The sequence below is a fragment of the Xiphias gladius genome, chromosome 11 (assembly GCF_016859285.1).
Source record: "Xiphias gladius isolate SHS-SW01 ecotype Sanya breed wild chromosome 11, ASM1685928v1, whole genome shotgun sequence".
Classification (NCBI taxonomy): domain Eukaryota; kingdom Metazoa; phylum Chordata; class Actinopteri; order Istiophoriformes; family Xiphiidae; genus Xiphias; species Xiphias gladius.
The window spans coordinates 1,883,504-1,907,634 of record NC_053410.1 but is presented as its reverse complement, the minus strand read 5'-3'; the positions used below and the strand labels follow the sequence as shown (position 1 = coordinate 1,907,634).

Here is a 24,131-nt window from a genome sequence, read left to right as displayed (position 1 = left end):
CGGGATTGTGGAAAGAGTAGTCTTTATAAATTCAAGTTTTTGATTTAATCACGACGTATACACGTACACATAAGAACTGTTTTCTTTCAACATGGAGGAAAATAAGCACAGCAAACATTCAGTGGAAGGCCTCTACTCAGTTTTGAGACCTTTACTCACACACATGATTAGAGCTGCAATGATACGTCGATGGAGAGAACATTAATTGTCACTTATTTTAATAATCAGTTACTTATTTAACTAATTTTTCAAGCCAAACATTTGATGGTTTCCATGTTATCAAATGTAAGAATTTGCTGCTTTTTCTTGTCTTACATTATAGTGAATATTTTTGAGTTTTGGAGTGGTGGGCAGACGAGACATAATTGGCAGGTTAATCGATAATGAACGTAATCATTAGTTGCAGTCTAACATATGATTATATGTTGATTATTTACAGTGCAACTCTCCCTTAATACTCTACCATTTCTCAGCCTGATATCTCATTGCTACTCAATCAGGCTTGGTATTTGTGTGGTGTGATCTGCTGATGTGAAACAGCTGGATCTCTTGCATTACTTAGAAAAGAACAAACTCAGGCGGCGTCTTAAAAATCCCTCTGAGTTGTATAGGATTAGACAACACTGTGTTTACAACAACTTTTGTTGTAACCTTGACTGGTCGTCATGTCCTCCGCTGGTGGTTGGCAGCTGCTGTGCTGTCACATGGTTGTTATGTGGCAGGCTGTTAAATTCTTAAAAAAGTGCTTCCTTACATGGGAGCTCTGTAAATCCTTGTGTTATGTTCAGCACTTTGAGTTGCCTGTTTGTTGAAAGGTGCCACAAAAATAAAAATGGTCATGCCTTGGCTTCCTTCTCTGTCAGACAGAGTTTTGATTCTCTGGCGTGGCTGAATTAAGTGAGGATGAAAAACTAATGACGAAAACAACAGACCTGTAAGAAACTGTGGGATGATCATGTGTTGTACATAAACTCTGCAGCTTTCCTCCCTTTAGTTCAGTTGACTCATCCAAGTGACAGTGAGAACATCCAGAAATAATGACACAGAGATGCCTAAAGATAAATGTCCAGAACCGTGATGCAGTTTGCCAAAAATAAGAACACGGCCCCAACCAAAAAGTGAGCAACCCCAGAATACAAAAGATCATAGAAGGATGTAGAAACGTCCGGCCTGTTGGTCGTATTCAGCTGCCACTCATGCGTTGCGAAGTGGAGTAAGCAGTAGAGATGTAGAGATGAAGCTGAACATCAGTCTGGAAACACACCGTATAAAAGCCAAATGTGACCCTGATGGTGTCTTGGCTGATTTTCAAGATTATGGAGACTCTGCACCGGTGTGTGTGTGTGTGTGTGGCAGTACACACATCTTGTGTTGTGCGGGTTTTAGGATGGTTATTTCTTGCTTCTTGACTTCTTGTCTTGATTGTGTCAAAGATTGTGATTTCTACGACAGTAAACGGTGGAAATCTGTAGAACCAATCTGTTTCCTGAATGCGTCAAGAAAGAGAATCCGAACAAAGATGTGATTTAATCTTCAGAAGTAATTTGTTGAATGTGTAGTGCCAACATCAAGCAGGACATTACCAGCGTCGTAGCTACCTAAGTATTGTGTATGGCAATTTGGGGCTTTTAATATCCTAGAGAAGACATTTACATGCTGTGATTACACACAAATTTAACACAGTGGGTTTTGAAGACTGATTATGATCACAGAGTCACCCGCTGCAGCATGTGATGATACAGGTCTTGTAATTCATTCCCGGCATTTGATAAAGTTTGGAGTTAATTTGCTGGCTTTCTTGCTTATGAGACACATGAACTCATTAAAAAAAAAAATCAGTTTAACCTGTTGGGTTTCTGCGCAGTTTTGAAATCTCCTGATTAAATCATTTCCGTGTGCAGGTGTGTTTTTCTGCCTGTTATCACACTGAAACCAAAAATGCACTTCAAGGTTCTTGTTTAGCTGAAGTCAGTGTTATACACCAACACTCCACTTGGTGGTGGTGTAGCTCAAGCTTTGCCTCCTACTCTGCTTTACTACCACTGACTTGATGAGCTGACTGATTGTACTGGCATTGATTTAAATGTCTTTCCTGACAACTTTACAGAGCTGTCTCAGCTGGCATTTTATTTCACTTCTCTGTCGTCATCAAATGAAGTTTCATTATCAATTCCCACTTTTAAAGTTAGTTAGCTAGTCCTGATAATTGTTATTTGTGTGTTTTAATTTGCAGGGCACCATCCATCCGTTCAGGAAGACACACAGATCCATTTTTGGGAAACTCCTGCAAGAATTCAGACTGGTTGCCTCAGATAGACGGGTAAGTGTGTGCGTGCGCGTGTGTATGTGATGAATTGCATAGTAAAAACGAACTCTCATACTTGTATCTGTCCTGAAATCAAATGTAGTGTCAGTATACTTGGTATTTTTTGGCTCCATTCTGTTGATTTATCAATCAACCACACCCGCCTGGTCTGTATCATCCAAGCCTCTTCTTGGTTTTCACTCAGCATTTTGTGTCTGTCTTTATAATCCCATTATATTCTAAGCTGGTTAGATTCAATGTCTCATACACAGAGTCAAACCCAAACACCTCCAGTAATCCTGTTTTCCTAGTGGGTCACCATGTTCCAGTGAAAGCAGCAGGGATGAGTCCTCAGAGTAAAATACCCTCAACCATGAGCTGAGTGCTGGTTCACTTTGTCTGGTAGATTGACCTGCCATTATGGGCAGCCTCGCACCGTAGTCTTCATTTCGGTATATTCTCTATTTTATTGGCTTTGGCTGCTTTTATGTTTTTATTCTGCACTGATTCTAGATGCTTTAACGTGTTAGCTGAGCCATTTTCACCTGTTGCATGTTGTCTTTTTCTTATTTTATTGTAGCTTTTAATGTTTAGATGGAACTGGAGAATCATTACGCCCCAATAAGAAGAACAAAACACAGTGGCCCCTTAATGTTCCTCCCAAAATGTATCCTTGAAGTATCCAACCTTCACACCTTGCGGACTTGGTCAGTGACTGTTAACACGTTTGCAGTTTCCTCCCTCGCAGACATAGTGACACAGTCTTCACTGTGATAAAAGGTACCAAGGCTTGCACTGAAAGATGGCAGACCGCTTCTGCAGGATAACCAACCTCTCCAGCTTCTACCAGACCGAGCGCTCAAAAGATTCTATCGTTTGTTTTTCTGTGATTCGGTTGAAATTAATCTACAATGACTGCGGTCGAAATATGCAAAGGTACAAACAGCCTGTTGCTCCTCATACACTGAACGGTCGCATAGAGCGTCGCCAAGGCAGCCAAGACGTATACTCTACACAAGCAATGTAAACACCTCAGCAGCTGTAGCCCACAAATGTTTTTATTTCATTTCAGCATGCTTCCCGGTGGGTTCATTCAATCAGTGATTAATTAAGGTAGATACAACTATCGCGACTATTATGCTGATTGCAGTGAAAATTATTGAGCGCTTATTTTGAGCTTTTTTTTGGGACAAATTCAGGAGGTTTTTCTAGCTAAAAATGAAGCAGGAAGCAGGAAGCTATAGTCAATGACCCAGTATGTTTGCTTTTCCTGTGCCAACGCAACGAACAAAACTCAGATTTGGGGTTGAATTCTTAAATCTTACAAGGTCTCCAGGTAATTATTGACCAGGGGACCGGCAGAGAGATTGTTTATGTTTACTGAGGCATTTTCCTGGTTAAATTAAGTTATAAAAACTCTGGTCCAGTGAAAATAAAGATTTTACACATTTTTTTTATTTTTTAATGTTAACTGTAAAAACTGTGTAGTTAAAAGCTCTTACTTCTTCAGAGCATCCAAACTCATTTTTATACGTTTCCTACTTCTAACCTCACATTTTCTGTCTGTACGTTAATAAATGCACCAGACTGATTCATTTTGGACTTCTGAGGCTTTTTGCCTCATTTGCCTGTCAGCTGCCGTCTGGTTACACCCGAGACTTCCCCGAATTATTCTCAAAATTACCCAAAGCGGGCCCGTTTCCCCTTTTTCGAGTGTGTTGACTGCTTCTGCTGCATTTGGTAGGTGGTTGGTTTTACGGCAGTGCTTTATAATGATTAAAATTCCAAGAAAGGTACTACCTTTACTGCGGGCTGTGATCTGCCTGATAAACATAAATTACCTCTGTAATAACATTAAACTCACTGCCGTGAAAACGGAACAACAACAGAGTTTGTCCTAATTTCCCACTCAAAAACACAAGCTTAGTTCACATGCTTTTTTCAAATGATTTTTTTTTCTAAAATTAGAGGCCATGGAAGAAAAAGTAGTAATGCGTCACAGCAAAACAGAGACAGATGTAGAGTCACACTGGGATGTAAAAATTACAGAGAAACCGCTGGAGACATGATAATGAACACGAAAGGAGCTCAGACATTGTTTTGTGTGTGTGTGTATGTGTGTGTATGTGTTTCAGCGTTATTGTGCTATAATCCACTTTGACCACACACTGGCAGGGGGTCTTGCTTCCCCATAGAGCGTTGGATTGGATTACACGGTGTCGTACACAGCTTAGGGACCAAACATAGTTCAAACGGGTGGAAGCTGAGATGTGCTTCCTCAGCGCATCGTCGCCCACGCCTCACGTCTCTTCTTACCTTTTGTGTTGTGAAATAAAACAGAGTCTTGTCAACATCTGATTTCAGGTACAGTTCAACTGATATAGAAGTTTTGTACCAGTTGATACAGGTATTTTTAACACGGAAAGCTGATATTTTGTGCCGAAATCTGTTGTCTTGAAATCTGGAAATTTTTATGCAAAAAAATGTTGGAGTCTTGTCCCTCGGATTGAAAAGTCCTCGCAACAACGTTTAAATCTCCAGACGCTAGAGCCTCAGTAAGCCTTTAACAAAGCGCTTGTTGTCCTGATTGTTGATTGGCTTTGGAAATCACTTCCCCACACAACCTGTCTGACATCAAAATTTGGGAGGCTGCATCCTGCAATTTTTGTTACACAGTGATTGTCAGATGTGTGGAGGAGTGAAAGTAAGCGGGATTTGAATTTTTCTCCAGACTTTATCATTCGCGTAACGGCCTCTTTCATCGGTAAACAGAGGAAAGTTTGGAACATATTAGGCTATTACATAATTAAAATAACATAATGAAAGAATAAATAGATGCAGTGACAAATCCGTGCTCCTCGTCCTCTGCTAGAATGACTGGCAACTACATCTTTTCAGATTTAGGGTCATAATGTGCTCCCGTGCCTCCGAAAGAACCTCATCTGTCGGAACTGTGGAGCCAGATTTGCCCAGATTGTTACACTATAACAATAAATAGGGAAGAGGCAAGTGACTGCTCATTGACAGCTGCGTTTTATTAGCTCATCCTTCTACAGACTCCCTTCACACTTCCTTATCCTTCATCAGTAATGATGACTGTTGTAGCTCAGACCCAAAATACAGTATAATCCAAGTCAAACAATGATTCTGAGTAAATACTTGCATAGAAGCCGTTGACTTCACTTGCAGACAAAACCACGTAGTTCTCTTAAAGGAGTATTTTAATGATTTAGCATTGCTCTTTGATGAAGCTGGGAGACTTCAAGATTTTAAAAAAGACACGGTCGAAGTTGAAGCAGCAGAGGCAGAGAGATTCTGACTTTTTAGTTCCTGGCAGAGCTCAAGTTTCAAAAACACTAGATCCTACACCTCCCATAATGCAACTCAATAGTGTCTCCTCTTCTACCCTGCTTGGCTTGACAAACCTCATGAACCCTAGAAGATACTGTACAACTGTTAAACTCACTTTTTTTTATTTGTAAAAAGTGCAGTAATTATAGTTCTCTGTAATAAAATTTCACATTGAACCACAGGACATAATATTTTGCCGAACAAATTAGTTTGCATGTGCTTTTAAGTCATTTGAGTTATTTAAGCATAAAGCGGAAGCAAGTCACTGAGACCGTAATGCTCAGCAGATCAGTTGACACAAAACCATAATTTCAGTGTAACACTGAGAATTATAATGGAATTTCTTCACCCCGTGCGTTGTAGAGTATATGTTAATAGTGCTGGACATTCATACTTGAGCTCATCGGCCACTGTTGCGGTAACAAAATGTCCTGATAAAACTGGAACAGGGACATCAGGCCATTAGCAGAGGAAAGACATGACTGGAGGACAGGAGAGTGAGAGGACCGGGCGTCATCTCGTTTCTGCTTCAGCAACCGAGTTGGAAAACTCCACTGCCCATGTTAACAGGCCGCCACTGCCGCCGATTCATTATGTAAGTAGGTTTATTTTGAGAGAAGAACACGGCCACCCTGGAGACACAGAGCCATGATGGCTCCAATCTGAGCAGACAAAGAGCAGGAGGGGATGTTTTTGTGTTTTCATTGCCACTGGAAGTGAGCCTTGGCGGGCTGCGACGGCGGCGTGCTGCAGGTTTCAGTTATGTTAGAAAAATCCCACAAACCCCCCCTGCACACACTCCCCGCTCGCTGTGGTGAAAATGTCCTCTCCCTCTTGCTATCCCGTCTTCTTCAGAGGGTAATATGAGTCACGCCTCTGCTCACCATGATGACACACATTTGCCCGGCGCGGCCCAATGAGGCGGCGGCATGGCATGGCGCTTGATGATGATGTAATCAGGCCCGGCATCAGCGGGAGCTCCTTATTTAGTACAGTACCTGGTGACTGAGCCGCTGTGCGGGCGCCGCAGCTCTGTCACTGCAATGTCACATGTAACCCCAATACGCCGGCAAGCCATTATGCCGCCGGACAGGCTGGCGACGCTGCTGACGGACAGACGGGGGCAGCAGAGCGCCAGGATTCAACAACCGCGCGCTCTCCTCCAGGCGCCGTGTTTGTATGTGCGTGTATGGGGGGGGGGGGGGGGATGTTTTGGGCCAAGTGCTGTCTCTCTGTTTGCACACACAGTCACATGCACGCATGCATGCACGAACACACACACACACACACACGCACGCACCGTGGGTCTCCCATGCCCGTCGCTGGCTAGTGCTGTCACCAGACGCCCCAGTGCTGTCATAACACAGCACACCACAGTAATTGTAGATTTCACAGCACTCGGTGCTCCCCACCACGGCATATGACTCCAACACGAAGTGACAGGCCAGGACACACACACGCACACATATTCCTTCCCTTGTTCCACTTCTTTTTTTCTTCTCCCTCTGACGCACACAACACACACGCTCTCTGCTCGGAAGGCGAGTTTAGACTCAAGGTTTTATTTTTCGTTTTTCTTCATCGAAAATTCTGCTGAATTTACACGCAGGCAGATGGAGTAAGAGCAGTGCTGAATGAGCTCAGATGCAGATTTGCATGAAGAAAAATTACCTGGTCTTTGTTATACAACAAGACCCTCCTCACTATAAGAACGACAGCATTGGTTATATTCACAAACACTTAAAACAACCCATGTTTACATTTTCCCGGACAAATGGCTTGCTGTGGTTGTGTAGTGACTGCGGTCCCAGGTGACCTTGTTTTTACCATCCCAAAACCTCTTAGGAAGGTGTTCGGGGACAGACTTAGACACCGGAGACCGCAGTTCACATTCTGCCTCCTACCGACAGGCAACATTGGCTTCTTTCAACCATGACCACAGTCTTCTCCTAACCTTAACCAAGTGGATTTGGTTGCCTGAGCCTAGCCAAACCTACCCCAGCAGAACAACATCACACTGACATTACGTGCAAACAGAATTCCTCTTCTCTACACCAACGCGTATAAATATACAGCTGCCGTCCTCAGATAGCCGTGCAACATGCATAAATACATAGATCATATAACTTGGTTGTTTCTTATACAGTTGACAGCACAATGGAGCATTACCCGGACAGCAAACGCATAACACAACCCATGTGCAGTATAAATATAAATAGGTAATATAAATGCCACGGCAGCTGCGCACACACTTTACACACTGGATAGTGCACTTTTCAGCTTGTAGATTGAGCACTCAGTTGTTGAAAAATAGCAGAAAGGCTACGCACGGCTTAAAAAATCTAGACGATCCACCATGCTCATGTGGATACGTTGACTTTGGATCAGTTAGTGTGCTCGCTGGCTGGTGCATTAAATCAATGATTAATTAAGGTGGATGCAACCTTTTTTTTGTTTTTTTGTTTTTCAAACCTATGCCGAGTTAATAATAATAACCTTAACCCATAATGCTAAAAATAGTCATCCCCTGGGCCCACGTGTGGCCTCACCTTTCGCATGCTCTTACACTCAGCAATTGCCATAACGGATCAGAAAATGCCCACATGAATTGTTTTTGTAATAGTTGTATTGAGTTTTTGGAAAGAACCGACAAAGCAAATTATTTGGTAATTTAAGAGGGAGAACTTGCTGAATATAACAGGTTTATACGAATTTGTATAATCCACGTATCTAATGAAATTTTCTTAAAAAGCATTTAATCTCGGTTGGACTGGATGAATAAATACGTAGCTATTCTCTTATTTGCCCTGAAGAGCGATGGAAGGATTTTAAGATTGCTCTTCTTTGCCCTCTTAGGTCATTACACATTTTTTTTTTTGTTAGGTACTTTTCTATAGGTCCTGTAAAATGTCTTAAAATAAATTAATAGACTGTATATGTTTCTTGATTTATGATTGATTGATTTGGGTTTCATCACAATTTTTTTTTTTCTGCATGTTGACTCGTCGATTCATTCAGAGCTCGATTAGTAATAAACTGTCAAGTCCCTTAATAATTAAACTTCATTATTTTAGATTTGTCGTCGGCTATACAGTACGTCTTCCATTTTGGTAAATTAATTTCTCTATCTTGATATTTACAGTCTTAAGATCTAAAATAAATAATCAGACTTTCTGAAACCGGCAGATATTACTGATGAGCAGAGCTGCTCTTTCACTGCACTAAGCCTGTTCCCTGCTCTCACATGCTCTGAATGTGACCTTCCCCTGAGCTGGTATTTCTGTGATGTACTGATTCAGACTGTAGTGAGCATGTTACGCCACACAGCCAGGCCCCGTTCAGTCAGAAAATTCACCCAAATCCCCGGCAGAGCAGGTCGACCGCAGGGGCGGGAAACTCACTATTCATCCAGCAGCCAAAACCCTGCGGCTCCCAGTCGGTTCGTAGGCTTGGATTTAGATTAGACAGCAGCTGGTCACCTGCAAGAGCGTCTGCCACAGGACACTGACTGACACTCAGGGAAATCCTGTTCAGGAGGAGAACCTCCTCAGCTTGTGAAAACAGTTGGATCATGTCTTCTGTGGCTCTGGAGGAGCTTTCTGTCATCACGGTTGTCTGTGCTCGGGATTGTGGACAAATTTGTAATAGAAACCTTGCATTACAAACTGGAGGCTTGGAATGTGAAGAGCGGTCTAACGAAAGACGCTGTTGAGTTGCATTATGGGAAGTGTAGGATCCAGTGTTCTCGGGGCTTGGCCCATACTCGGGACTTAGAGCTGCAGCTATCAATTGTTGTCATTATCAGTTAATAAGCAGATTACGTAATTACTCAGTTAATTGATTAATCCTTTGGTCCAAAAAAATGTCCAAAAAGGGTGATCATAATTTCTTTGAGCGCTGGCGATGTCTTCAAATGGCTTGTCTTGTCTGACCAACAGTCCTAAACCCAAAGATGGTGAATTTACTGTGACATAAAACAGCAGAAATTAAAGGAAAAATTATTCACACTTAAGAAGCTGGAAACAGAGAATGATTGAAGTTTTTGCTTGAAAATGAGGACAATTCATTATCAGTATAGTTTAATTTCCTGCCAAGTATCTCAACCTCTGCTTTGGGTTTTGACCTTTTGTTTTTTTGAATCCGTCTCTTGTGAGTTTCTTGACTTTATAGAAGTGAAGTACCATTAATAAAAAAAATGAAAAATAAAAAAAAACTCTGGAAAAAGATTCTTAAAAGATCTTTTAAAAATCTAAAAATTTGGATCTTTAAATGTTAATAAAATGCAGAAGAGTAATGCTGGTTTATTCTGTGCTACAGGTCTTTCTTTCTCTTTTCTCTTACTGAACGCAGCTAGACTTCATAGTGTTCCCGTGACTATTGATTTACTGTGCTTCTCTACTGATTCTCAAGATTTGAGTTTCATATCTGTGATTACACATGTTCCTCTTCATGTTGGCTTTTAAATTAGTCTTTAGTTCCTTTCCAGGTTCCATTTAAAATAAAAAAAAAAAAAAGGTCTTGTTCAGCTTTCGGTGCCCTGGTTTCAGGGTGCGTTTGTGAATGGATCTGCATGAATGTGAATCTGAAGAGTGATGAAACTTGGAGCTTGAAGAAAAACATGTAACAACTTTGATTCCTTTTCCCCTCAGTTTCTGGGTCCACACCAGTGTCAACATTTATTTCATTTAGTTATGTTTAAAAAAAAAAAAAAAAAAATCCAGTAGAAGTATGTTAGACGATAGTTTGTTTGTTTTTTTTTCTTCTGTACGTAACAGGCCTTTTTTAGTGTAAAAATAAACTTGTCAGTGTTCTGTGGTGGACAAACTTAATGGTTACACTATTTCTCTGACCTCAAACGTACGTATCTTTGATATTTCTCTGCCAACGTTTTATTTATTTGCTATTGGCCAACACATACACAGACACTGATAGGTCTGTGATAATCTGAGATGTGCTGGTAATATCAGCCAGGCGGATAGATCTCAGTCAAGTGCTTAGCAAAAAGTCGTGCATGTGATATTGTCTCCTGTTCTCCTGGAAACTTCTTATTTCCTACAATTTTTACCGCTAACAACTAGAGATTTGTCCAGCCGCTGGGAATTTGACCATGACGTTGTTACCCTCGCCAAGGCTGTTAAGTTTTACCCCGTGTGTTTGTTGGTTTGTTTGCTGGCAGGATTATGAAAAAAGTACTGAAACTATTTTCACTGAACTCGGTGGAGGGATGGGGTACGGGCCAGAGAAGAACCCATCAAATTTTGGGGCAGATGTGGATTCTTAACTATGAATTAGATTTTTTTCCTCTGAAGTCTGGTGTAAGTTGTTTGACATTAGCCTTGGCGGAGGTCTGCGCTCTGCTGAGCGCCATTCTAGTATTTGTCTTCTGTTTTCAAAAGAACACGTGTACAAAAAATAATGTCCCCTATCAGCTCATGTGCATGATGGGGAAAAAAAAGAAAAGAAAAAGAAAACAATATGACAGAAGCTCTGTTGGGCCTCGATCCAAAGGTTGAGAAGCTCTGCCCCTTGTGTTATTGTTCTTTAACAGTTATTTTGTTTGTTTGTTTGTCGTTTTCAGTCATGGAGGATCCTGCTGTTCGGATCACTCAACCTGCTGTGTACCGGCTGTCTGCTGATGTGGTGCAGCTCCACCAACAGCATGGGTGAGCGCGCGCGCACACACACACACACACACACACACACACACACACACACACACACACACACACAGACTCATACAAACACGTGAAAACGAACACAGTGACAGAGGGAGATGCAGATAGACACATGCAAACTGACACACACACACAGACAGATGTACACAGACTTGACAGCAATACACACAAAGAAAAAAAACACACTTTGAGACTCAGACACAGACATTAACAGGCGGAGATACCTGTCTACACACAGTAAACACAGGTTGACAGGTACACACTCTTATACACACACGCATGTGGGAGCGTGAGTGTGTGTGTGTGCTGCGGCTTCAAGCACACACTGTGAACAAGTCTTTAGGAAGTGTGTTAGCAGTGTCGTCTCACCACAGGGGCTCAGACTGATCCTCCTACTACTGCTGCTGGGTGTGTGTATTTGTGTGTTGGAGGGGGGTCACCTCAGTCAAAATATGTCACTTTAAAGGGCATGTTGAAGAAACTGAGTCCTTCACAGCGTCTGTCTTTGCCCGCTGGTGCTACAACACAGAGAACACATCTGTCATATTGACAAGCACGTTGGTTTTTTTGTTTTTTTTTTCCTCCTTTTCTCTCCGAATACAGTCGCAGCAGAGCGGGGCTGACCATAACTTTTGAAAGATACTATTTGTTTAAAGAATATTCAGACCGGTTGGAAACAAACCACAGGTTAGACAAACTTATTTGGAAGAAAAAATGGTAAAACTCCAAAATTTTATATCAGTATTATCTAAAACTCTGTTGGAAAACCTTCATCAGAGTTCAACGACCCACTTCAGTTTTGACTTACTGTTCTTGATGTTGCTGTGTGCACACAGTTCTGGGGCCAATACGCTCCGTGGGAACTGCTTGTCAGACGGTTGAGTAGCTTCAGAAACCATCTCAGTCCGCACCTTTCCAACCTCAGATCTGGGGGTGGGGGGCTTTACGCAGCGATTGGTCAGTTGTGTGGAGGTGAGAGTGGAGGGTTTTGTACTTCTGTGTCACTTGTCATGAGACCGATCCAGTAGAGGACCATGAAAGTCTTCCAGGAGAAACTGTCTGCAAATGAGCTCCGTTATTCCCATAATCGAACAGTGCTGCACCTCCCTCCTCTCTCTGACGGCAGGCTTTTCCCTCCACCTTCCAGATTGGCCATTCGGAACAACTACAAGCACATTTGATTTCTGACTCGGTGGTTCACCACGGCATACGAACTAATTGTGATTGAGCAAGGCCCAGACTTTTACTTGTGCAATAGGGGCCGGTTTATGGTCTCCCAGAGCGTGATGTGGGTGTGAATTTCAGGTTCTCAGTTTTGAAAAGTTACAGAAAGGGTCTGTCATAGACCCCTATCGGATGTCAGAGAGGCACGTGTGGAGGAGGTTTCCGATGCTATCTCACCTTGATTTTAACCTCCAAATAAAGTGGTCTAGATAACTGGGATAAACTGTTAGTTCTGATGTTTGTTTTTGAGGAACTGGTTTGTTTCCAACCTGTCCGATCATCTGACTGCTTGTCTTTATGATTAGATGTCAGGTATTGACTTGGTGAGTACAGTGTTATTTTTATTGATGATAATTAGGATAACACTGTGCTATAAAGATGGGCAGAAATATGAAAACAAGACTATAAGCTGTAATCAATAATCCTTTCCACTGAAGGTTTTTAACTAGTTTGCTTTCACGCTGAAAGGCTAATCCACAATCTTAAATCTCTTGTGTTGAGCAGGCCACTTCAGAATGTCTTTCCACTCTTCTTGAATTGTCATTTACAGGACAAATGTGAAGTACACCGAGTCATGTAATATGCCAGATTTGTGACCAGACACAGTAAAACTCTGCATTGGGCTGGGATTGCCACTAGTCAGAAACTTTCACAGTCTCCTCCGCCGGCCCCGATTCTCTGTCTACAGTAAACCTTCAGAGATCGACTTCTCATTATTTTATGTGGTTATTATCCTGATGGAGAGTTTTAGGGTTTTGTGATGTGTCCAAGCGCTGCTGCAGAAAATTCTTTTCTGCACTGAAAACGCCGAGCACTGACATCAGTGCTGTTCTTAACTGTAAGTGTGCGCGCGTGTGCGTGTGCGTGCGTGTGCGTGTGTGCGTGCGCGTGCGTGTGTGTGTGTGCGTGTGTGCGTGTGTTCTAGTGGGCTGTGTGAGCAGAGCAGCAGCACTTAAAACCAACGCTCCGCCTCGGCTGAGCTATCCACTGGTTTTGCTCAGGACGATGTGACAAGCTTATATTTAGGATGCTAAAACACTCACGCACACTCAGTCAAACACACACATCCTAACAAGGACAAATTCAAACTTACATACAGGAAGCAGTGCTGGCAGATATTCAAGGCAAGGGGAGAATTGTGCAGATTTTAAGGTTGAAGAGGAAGTGGGTTCTGTAAGGAAAATGCAAATTAATGAAATCCCTTTTTAAACGAGCAATTTTATTATGTAGGCCTCGTCAGCAACATGTTAAATTCAGAAGTTAAATATTTTGTCAGGTTTGATTTAGGTTGAGTTTAAGGTCAACGCTTAAAGAGTAAACAGAGGACAGTTTAACATGTTTGTGTGTGATTGAGTAGGTGTATCATAAATAAATTGCACTGTAAACATGCACATATTTCAGTGTTGCTATCTGCCTTTCTGCCTGTCTCTCCCATGAACACAGTGGTGAGATTCTCGCCTACAGATGTGCAGTGTAACAGCTGTGCAGTGAGTGTTTATGGTCAGCGAGGCTCATATCTGCCACCAACATTAAATCCTCTCAGGGATTCCATCACTCAGGAAAATGGTGCCATGAAAAGAACAACATGCAACCTTACCCCTGCTCACCCACGCTGCAAATACTGCAGCATAAGACGCACACACACGTGCGCACGCACACACGCGCACACACACAGCGGTGGCGTCGGGTGTCGTGCAGACAGGAAGCGCAGGACCGAGGTATCGAACAAATGGGGGAAGGCGACACCGCCGTCGATACTCGGCCTCAGTGAGAACAACGGGAGCAGACAGCAGTCAGATTCCTCAACATGTTTAAAGTCTCCTCCACTCACAGGATCAGAGAAACCAGCATTCACACATTCAGATTGGAATTAACCAAGTCCATCTGCTACTTTACTACGTTAATACTTTACTACATTCATCTGACAGCTGGAGTTACTGGTTACTTTACAGATTCAGATTTTATGATGCTGAGATAATAAAGAAAGATGCATCGCTGGAGTTTAAACTTTTTTTTTGCAGTATATGAAAAGTCAGACACATTAAAATTCTGTTAACACATTATCACAATGAAAATGACCATTCCTCAGAATTAGCGCTTTTATTTTTGACATGTAATCTGTAATATTTGTTTACATTACATAAAGATATACTCCCCGTCTTTCGGCCGGAGCGCAACAGCGGGGCCAGACCTATAAATGCAAATGTTTGTCACTGACTGACTGAGTAATAAAGTTAGACTATTGGTCGGCCGAGTGTTTTCCCATTTGTCGTTGCTCTTTCAAAAGGAATTGGTGCGAACACTTTCTTTTGCGTCATCAGGGGGCATTTACAGGCAGTGTTGCCAACTTAGCGCCTTTTGTTGCTTTGTTTACCAACTTTTCACACCCTTTTTTTTTTTTTTCCCAAAGAAGCACCTAGTGAAAAATCTAGCAACTTTTTGGACAAACCTTACCAACTTTCTCTAAAACAGAGTCGACTGTATTGACCTGTGAGCACGAGGTCGGGCTTTCACTCCGCAGCCACACCTGTCAATGTGTCTCATTCAACTAACCCCATTGCAGCTGACACAGACCTGAATCAGCTTCTAACTTTCTCTCTGACTGATCATTTTACAGGTAAATAGAGCCAACGTCACAGCTCAGCCGTTGTCTTTAACTTGTGTGGGTGGTGATTCTGTCAGACGACGTCGTGGTTATAAAATCAGGATTTTAGCAGAACAGAGCAGCAGCATGACTGCTGGTTAACATGCCGTCTCAATGGGCGACGTGATGACGACATGAATAAGGTAATTAGCTTATTCTGTCAACTAGTGACATTTAGCAGCTCTTCTAGCAGGCTTTAGCTACTTTCTGTTGAAATTAGTTGTTTACAGCGGTTCTAAGTACTCAATTTTACACATTGACTATACTCAGTCCGGCCATATACTAGGTTTTGACCTAGTCTTGTTTCATAGTGTCTGACACTGCCCTCAAATCCCCATATTTCTCCCCTCGGTACACAGCTCACACAACATCAACCTTGAACCTGGGGGTAAATCCGGGGCTTTTGGGGTGCCACAGAAAAACCAGCGAGTATCTAATTTAAGTATTTAATTTGCTGGACAAGTCAAACGGAGTCATTCCTGTCTGGTTATTCGAGCTGTTTCACAATTGAGATGTATATCACTATGGTGAGATACAATTGCAAGTGGCCTGTTAAAATGATTCTGTCTATATTACCCGGCCCTAATATCCAGCAAACGTTGGATATGCAATCATCAAAATACACAGCTGATACAGAGAAAGTGGAATACGCACAATAATCAAGCCTTCACCCATCATTTTTGTTTCAAATATTATCGGAAAACCAATCTTAACACGCTCCTCGAGGATCCTGACACTAAGGATCCTGATCAAATTCCTTTTCTCCAGAGGATGAACCTTCAAATCCTAAAATCGTGAGTAGAGTAATAGGACAAAGACAGAGTACAAGAGGGGTGGTCATCAAGTTTGTACTCGGTGTTTCTACTGAATCGTTAGCGGCGTTATCTGTGTGTATCATGTGATCGCCTGAAGGACTCTGCCCTGCTGGCACATAAACAAACTGAGCTACGGCTCGCTCTCATCATTCTCATTCACTCTGTCGTCAGTTGAACACGCTGACAGTCTGACCTCAGTGTGTTTGCATTACTGTGTGTGGGTATCCGTCTTGGTATGGCTGTGTGTGTGTGTGTGTGTGTGTGTGTGTGTGTGTGTGTGTGTGTGTGTGTGTGTGTGTGTGTGTGTGTGTGTGTGTTTTTGTGTTTTTGTGTTTTTGTGTTTTTGTGTTTTTGTGTTTTTGTGTTTGTGTCAGGGCCAATGAGATCTCTTCACATCCTTAGCTGTTGGCTAAAGACCCTGATGATGTGGAGTGTTCAGTGTTTGTCTTCCACCTCATTAGACTGAGGAAACACACACACACACCCTCACACACACGTACACACGTACACACACCTATGTATTGTGCATGCACAGATGTTGTGATCAGGTTGACACCTACAGACACATGTGGTCACAAAATTTTGGCCATTTTAAAATCCATTTTTCCAGCAAACTAACTAATAGCAAGGAAGTCAAAGGTGAGAGACTTAGGCTGAATTATGTTTCTTTCCTTTACCCCCCACACTTCCTTCCACCTCTGATCATTCACATGAACAACAGTGTTCTGTCCTAGTTCAAAACTTTGCATAGTTAGTAGCCCCGTCAGTACTGTCAGATCCCATCTGTATTTCCATACAGAACTTTGGTAGGTCATATTATCACTTCTGTGCCATGGGCTTTTCTTAAGTTTCATATATATCTGGAGAAAAACTAATACTTCTGCTAAATTGGGGGGGGGGGGTTAGGAGTATGTTCATTATTCACAGTTCGCAGGGTTTAGTTATTTAGACATTTAGTTTCATAAGACTAGTTGTTGCGACATAACATTTATGATCCTGTTTTCATCTCGGCCTTTAATATTTGGTCCTTTATACTTTTACCACGTGCTACTGTAGTAACCCTCTTATTTGTCTTTATACATTTATATAATCGTGGTTAGGGACAGTCTTTTGAATTTTCTGCTCTCAAGCTGTACACTGAGAGAGTATCCGTCTGTTAATCTACTTTTTAATGCTCCTTCTATGTTTGTGCTCTGTACGTGCACCCGTATTGGGTTGTGCTTTTTATACTGTAGTGAACGGTGGTCCCTCAGTATGTCAACAATTTTCATTGTTGTGTTGCTTTCTCTCTGGGAAATCTACCCCAGATTCTACTGTTCACCATATATGTAGGGTGGAAGTATATATATGAGCTGTGCTTGCTACATAGCGTGTATAGAGTTCTTTAAGATTTTATTCATTATAATTGTCCTTTTTTTTTCACAGACTGGCTTTCACATCCAGGTGCTCCAAAGGTTTTCTGTAGGATATAATTTGTTTCAGTCTTTAAACTCAGAAGAAAGGACGCTAGTTTGAAAACGCCAGCTTAAAGAATGAAACCTGCGCTGCCAAATGTGCTCCTGCCTCTTTGATAGTTTTCATCCTTGGTTGCAGCCTACAATGTAATATTATAATTTTATTACATTTTTACGCAATTTATCTTGGCTTGGTAACTACCTCCCACGTCTCTGCTTAAAATTCAGCATTTGCTGCAGCTTCTGTTGTTTTTACCGAGGCATTTCGGTCAGTTGGAGTGGTCGGCGCGCTTGGAAAATGTGCACATCCAACGCCTCCGGTGCATTTCTGCCTTTAGTTTAAATGAAACATAACCTATATAGAAGTCTGTTCACACACACACACACACACACACATATCCCTGTTGACCCCCCTTTGCAAGTCTTATACCATGTTCTAGGGCAACTGCCACACTGACGCAGACAAAGCCTCATATGTACATACTGTACATGCCCGCAATCTGCTGCAGGAACACATGCATGGAAACACACACACGCTGCTCTGGCTCCATTAGCTCATGACTAACGGCTTAACAGACGTGTAAATACACACACTACACCGCACACACACACACACACACACACACACACACACACACACACACACACACACACACACACACACACTGCAATCTGGTCCCATGTTCTCCTCTTGGCTGTTAGTGTGTTTGCAAACACACACACACACACACACACACACACACACACACACACACACACACACACACAGCAGTATAGACTCATGCCTTGATGGGCACAGTGAGGCAGTTAACCCTTGGTCAACCCGTGAAGCTGCTGAAAGAGATTGTAGCTTATCCACACCCTGTGTGATCTGTGTGTTACCTGTGTGTGTGTGTGTGTGTGTGTGTGTGTGTGTGTGTGTGTGTGTGTGTGTGTGTGTACCTGTGTGTGTGTGTGTGTGTGTGTGCGTTACCTGTGTGTGTGTGTGTGTGTGTGTGTGTGTGTGTGTGTGTGTGTGTGTGTGTGTGTGTGTGTGTGTGTGTGTGTGTGCGCGCGTTACCTGTGTGTGTGTGTGTGTGTGTGTGCGCGTTACCTGTGTGTGTGTGTGTGTGTGTGTGCTACCTGTGTGTGTGTGTGTGTGTGTGTGCGCTACGTGTGTTAGTTAAGAGAACATAGGACCAGAATGCAGTATCTGTGCATGCGATAATTTCCAGCCCACTATCTGTAGAGGGAACATGGTGCAGACAATATTAGCACGTGTTTAAGACTCACAAATGAGTTTTAAAGTTTTGTGAAGTGGGTAAAATCTTCCGTGTGTCTTACAGGTAGACAGCCTGTATTGTGAGTCGTCGTCGGCCTTTTAGTGAGAGTATGTGGCAGAGATACATGCCCTACTTTTATAAGGGGAGAGGGCAGAGGATAAAAAGCTGTAACCACCACAACATTAATATCATCTGATAAAGTTGTTGTGGCAAATGTGTTGATGAACAAATGCCCATTTACACGTCCATCTGATACAGAGGAACGTTTACATTAATTTGGAGTGGTGCTTGTGTCCACCTGATGAAGGTAAGTCCAATATTCAGTCTCTTCTAGTTGTAGTTTTGTCTCCACCAACGTGTGAGGAAAAATATCTGGCTCTTCAGCCGATAGATGTTACATTTTCTTCCCCACCTAGTCTGTGGTCTCTAACTTTAGCTGTTTGGTGCCGAGCAGGTGGTGTATAGTGGGCTTATCAGAGTTTGTTTGACGAAAACAGCCGCCTGATGCTGCTGCTGCTGCTGCTGCTGCTGCTGCTGCGCCTGCTGGACATGGGTTTGCCAAAAGCGCTGAGACTGAGCCAAACTGTAAATGTGCTGCACAGCCAAAACTAAACTAAGAGCTAAAAGAGGCTAAAACTCAGTAGAGGTACAGCGTTGGTGATAACGCTGTGGGTTCATCACTAAAAGTATCACCTTCGTATGGTGTGCAGTGTAATTTTGATTTGGCTCCACTGCATTTGATTCTATGTTTAAATCTACTGTATTTTAATTGAGTCGGTGATCGCTCTCCTCTATTACACTCTACTGTTGTGGACTCAACTGAACACATCCAGCTATACGCAGCTACTGTGTGTGTTTGTGCTCGTAGGGGTCTGGTTCTGTGTCTAAGTGCTGTTTAAGCAGAGTCGTTGTTGCACTGTTGCTGAAACATAAGCTGATGATGATTCTACAGATCTCACTCTGTGTGTGTGTGTGTGTGTGTGTGTGTGTGTCTGTGTGTGTGTGTGTGTGTGTGCGCGCGCGCAGTCAGGCTGGTTCTCCCATATCAAATTGTGCAGTGGACAACTGGATCAGCTTTCAGTCTTTTACAAAGTAAAGACATCAGCTTTTTGTCTCACTGGACTGGACACACACACACACACACACACACACACACACACACACACACACACACACACACACACACACACACACACACACACACACAAGCACGCAGGCAGTAGCGTTCTAGGCATCTTTGTGTTTGTCCATCAGTTTCTGCGTTTTCTTTTTTTCTAGTCTGACACACAGAGCCCACCTCTTTGTGTGGCATGAACCCAACTCTTCTTCTGTCTTTCTGACACACACACACATACACACACACACACACACACACACACACAGACACACACACCTCAGCTCTGTGTTTCATGTTAAGTCACTTCTCTCTCTCCTGTCGCTTACTTCGGTGTGTCTCCCAAGACTCGCTCACCTGACCACACACTCCTGTCTCCTCGTCTCCTCCCAGCTGATGGAGGATGGACTGTCTTCCATCTCCACAGCCTCCGTGCGTCTACATTTACACCTTCTTTTCTTTTTAGTTTGAGAGCAGGGCGGTAACTTTTTTGAGTATTGACGAATCATCTGATATTCTGGTACATCTGGTATTGACGAATCATCTGATTATCTTTTTGATTAACCGTCATGTTGATATAATGTCAGAAAATAGTGAAAAATACCCTTTGAATATTGCCATGGCAACATCTATAAATTTTATGTTCTATCTGACCAACAGTTCAAAACCTAAAGATATTTACTTTACAAATACACAAAACAGAAACGGAGCCAAACCTCACATTTGAGACGCTGTATGGCATTTTTGCTTTTGCTTGAACTTAAATGATTATTAAAATGGTTTCTAAATAATTTTTCTGTTGATTGACTAATTAATTGTTTTGGCTCAGCTCTGCTGACTCAGAGAGAAAGTTAGAAGCTTATTCACGTCTGCGTCAGCTGGCCTGTGGTCAATTGACTGAGAAACAGAGAGGTGTGCCTGTAGAGGGAAAGCTTGACCTTGCGCTCGTGGGGGAACACTGGCGGCTCTCTTCTATGGCAAGTAGCCAAGGTTTGTCCAATAAGTTGCCAGATTTTTCGCAAAGTGCTTCCTTTTTGTTCTTTTCTCTTTTTTTTTGGGAAAAAAGTCGCTAAAGGGGTGTGAAAAGTCGGTAAATCTAGAGAGAGAGGCACAAAGTTGGCAACACTGCCTGCCTGTGGTCCAGCAAAAAAACTGCAGCTTCATTATTATTATTTTTTTCTTGTTGTCTCTCTTTCCCCGCTGCCTGTCTGCATTTAGTTCATTTTTGCCCGTACCCGTTAACTAATATGAATATAATTTTTACCCGTTACAGGTAATGTTGGTGGTTATTTGTCACGCTCCCTGGGGACTCCTCCTCAAGTCGAAGCTGCAAGCCAAGCAGCACTGTGACGCTTTAACTAGCACACTGCAATGCATTTCAGCCACAAATGTCTGCATGTTGTAAGGATGGTGAACTCGGTAAATGCTGAGCGAATTTATCCAGAGCGAGCCATGAGGCATAGGATTTCCATGAAATTTATTAGCGATATTCCCGCTCCCCAAAGGAGGAAACCTTTTAGATTTTGATGATCCCAGGATCTTCACTCTAGCCCAAGTCTCAGGAAGAACCTCACATTTTTTGTTTCCACTGCTGGCAGTGCTCTAAGACGGCACTTCCCATTTGGGTTTTTGATCCTAAAATGAATAATATCTACTCGTGACTCCTCATCACAGGATATGGCCTAAAATGAATCCAGTATTTCACAGCACAAGCAAAAAATAATGGAATATCAGCACAAATGAAAGTCATTTTTTGTAACAGAAACATGACAGTACATCACAAAGTCAATAAATAATAGTATTGAATTATCGGTAGGCTGTAGTGAATTGTATCTCTCTGTTTATTTGACTGCCTGAGTGTACACGTGTGAATCCCTGAGTGTGTGTGTGTGTGTGTGCGTGTGTGCGTCTCCAGCTGTTTTTCGGCCCAGAGCAGCGCTGAGAAACCAGGTCAAGTGTCTGTTCCACAGACGAATAAACACGCCTCCTCCTCCGCCTGCCCATCATCCGACTCCTCCTCTCCTCTCTGCTTCTGTTCTCCTCTTCAGTTTTCTCCTCCTCATCGACTGCACCAGTGTTAGGAGAAAAAGTGTGTGTGTGTGTGTTCGTGTTGAAGTTGGGAGATATGTTTGTGTACTGTTGTTACATATAAATTTTTCATTTTTGGCTCACAAAATAGGTGAGAGATAGTAGCTAAAAGAGAGAGAGGGACAATTTTATTTTAGAATTAAAAACAAAATATACACTTAAAAAATATACAGGCAAACGAAGTGATATTGCTGAATTCAAAACAGCCCAGAATTTGTAAATTTGCAGAATTTGAAATTCCAGTAACCGGTGTACTGTATCTGTTCTTATACTGTATATGTCATTTCCATAAGGTATTTTTGTATTGCTGTGCTTTGTGACATGAGAATAGATGATGGACTGTAAGGAAGCGAAAACAATAGTTTTTAATTAAAAAATTACACAAATAAAAGACAACAGAATTAATTGTACAACTGTAATTATTCACACTCAGAATGTCAGTATAATATCTGAGTATGAAAACACAGACTTTTGATAAAAAAATAGATAACGTGAAGAAGGGTTGTCTTCTTTTTGTTTTTTTTCAATCTTTAAATATTTGTCCGCTCTGCTGTGTTTTGCCTCGACGCAGTGTTTGTGTGCACATCCGTCTGTTTGTTTGTTTGTTTCTCATCCAGAGATTACGTGCGTATGTGCACATATTTCTATGGTTGTGTGGACAAATTCTTTTTGGTTTGAAACCATCGTTGTGAGGACATTTTGTCTGGTCCTCACAGCTTCAAAAGGCTGTTTGAGGGTTCAGACCTGGTTTTAGGGTTCAGGTTAGAATCAGGTTTAGGTTAAGGTCAGGGTAAGGGGCCCGGGAATGTATTATCTCAATGAGTGTCCTCACAACTATAAAAAGACCAACGTGTGTGATCTGTGTGTGTGTGTGTGTGTGTGTGTGTGTGTGTGTGTGTGTGTGTGTGTGTGTGTGTGTGTGTGTGTTGTCCCCAGGGTCTTGGTGTTCCTGTGTGTCAGAACACAGCTGGTGAAGCAGTTCGTCCCATAGGGCCTTTGGTACAGCCAACGCACACTCACAGTAACCGTGTGTGTTGTGTGTGTGTGTGTGTGTTGTGTGTGTGTGTGTGTGTGTGTGTGTGTGTGTGTGTGTGTGTGTTTTCCTCTTACTCCCCAAACAGCCACAACATCTGCTTTGCTCTCTGTATGACTCGATCACCTAAATACACTGATGATGTCTGTGAATCTGCTCCCATGGGATCCCACCGTTAAAGGGACATTCCACTGCAAAACACTTGGGGCTTATGATCATTTTAATTTTTATTGTCGATTTATGACCGTTTTTTGTTTATAAAATGTCAAAAACTAGTGGGAAAAAACATCTTCTAATGTCTTATTTAACAGTCTAAAAGCTTAAAAGCAGTGTTTCGCTCTTCTCTCTGGTTGAAATCTTTTGCCCCTCCGACTCAGGCTGGACAACATGGTAAAAAATGGAAATCTTAATTTTTTTTTTTTTTTTTTTACAAGTTTGGAATCGATTCGCTTTTTTTTTTCTGGAAAAAAAATGCAGAAATATATTAATTGCTTTATATTTTAGGTTTACGTGTACAAAAAAGTTGCACAAAAATAATGAAAGAACTGCACCACTTGCAAGGCAGTCATTGTTATGTATATATTTTTTAAACATCACATTATTCCATTTATATGTTAGTGCTTTTATGAAGTCTCCCTGCTAACGGCAAACTGCTAGTTCACTAGCGGTTTTGCCGATCAGCCCTGTGGTGGCTGTGCATACAGCTAATCATGTTACAGTCTACGTGGCAGTTAATTTAACCAGCTGTCTCATATGTTACTATTTGATGAAAAAGTTCTGCAGAAAATGTTCGAATTAATCAAATGAATGGGACCTTTGCCCGGCCCACTCTCTGACTACGCCGAGTGTCAGCAATGGTCGTGGTGGGATGTGGCCCGAGGTGTGTTTTGGTTGCACTCGTACACACACCCAAACAGTGTTGTCACGATGTACCGATAGACCCTGGAGTACGGTTCTAAATCACAGATTGGGGTAAGAAGTTCAACCGCTGAAGGTTCGACCACTGCTGTTAAACCGCTCAGCAGCTGAGGTTAGTGCACCTCTGGAGCTCCTCAGATATCGGCTGAAATCGGGAGTCATTACCCAGGATAAGACTGTTGATAAAATGCTTTTATTCCTAAGCCTGGGACCAAGTTTCCATCAGTCTGAGAATTTTTGGCCGTATC

General features: G+C 42.3%; 1 protein-coding gene across 1 annotated transcript in view; it reads left to right on the top strand.

Moving 5' to 3' along the window:
• Nucleotides 1-24,131, top strand: part of slc30a6 (solute carrier family 30 member 6) — a 76,052-nt gene that overhangs the window by 1,715 nt on the left and 50,206 nt on the right. Inside the window, exons 3-4 of the mRNA XM_040139637.1 lie at nucleotides 2,234-2,320; nucleotides 11,235-11,319. Of these exons, the coding sequence (XP_039995571.1) occupies nucleotides 2,234-2,320; nucleotides 11,235-11,319 (172 nt within the window). The remainder of the gene's footprint in view (nucleotides 1-2,233; nucleotides 2,321-11,234; nucleotides 11,320-24,131) is intronic.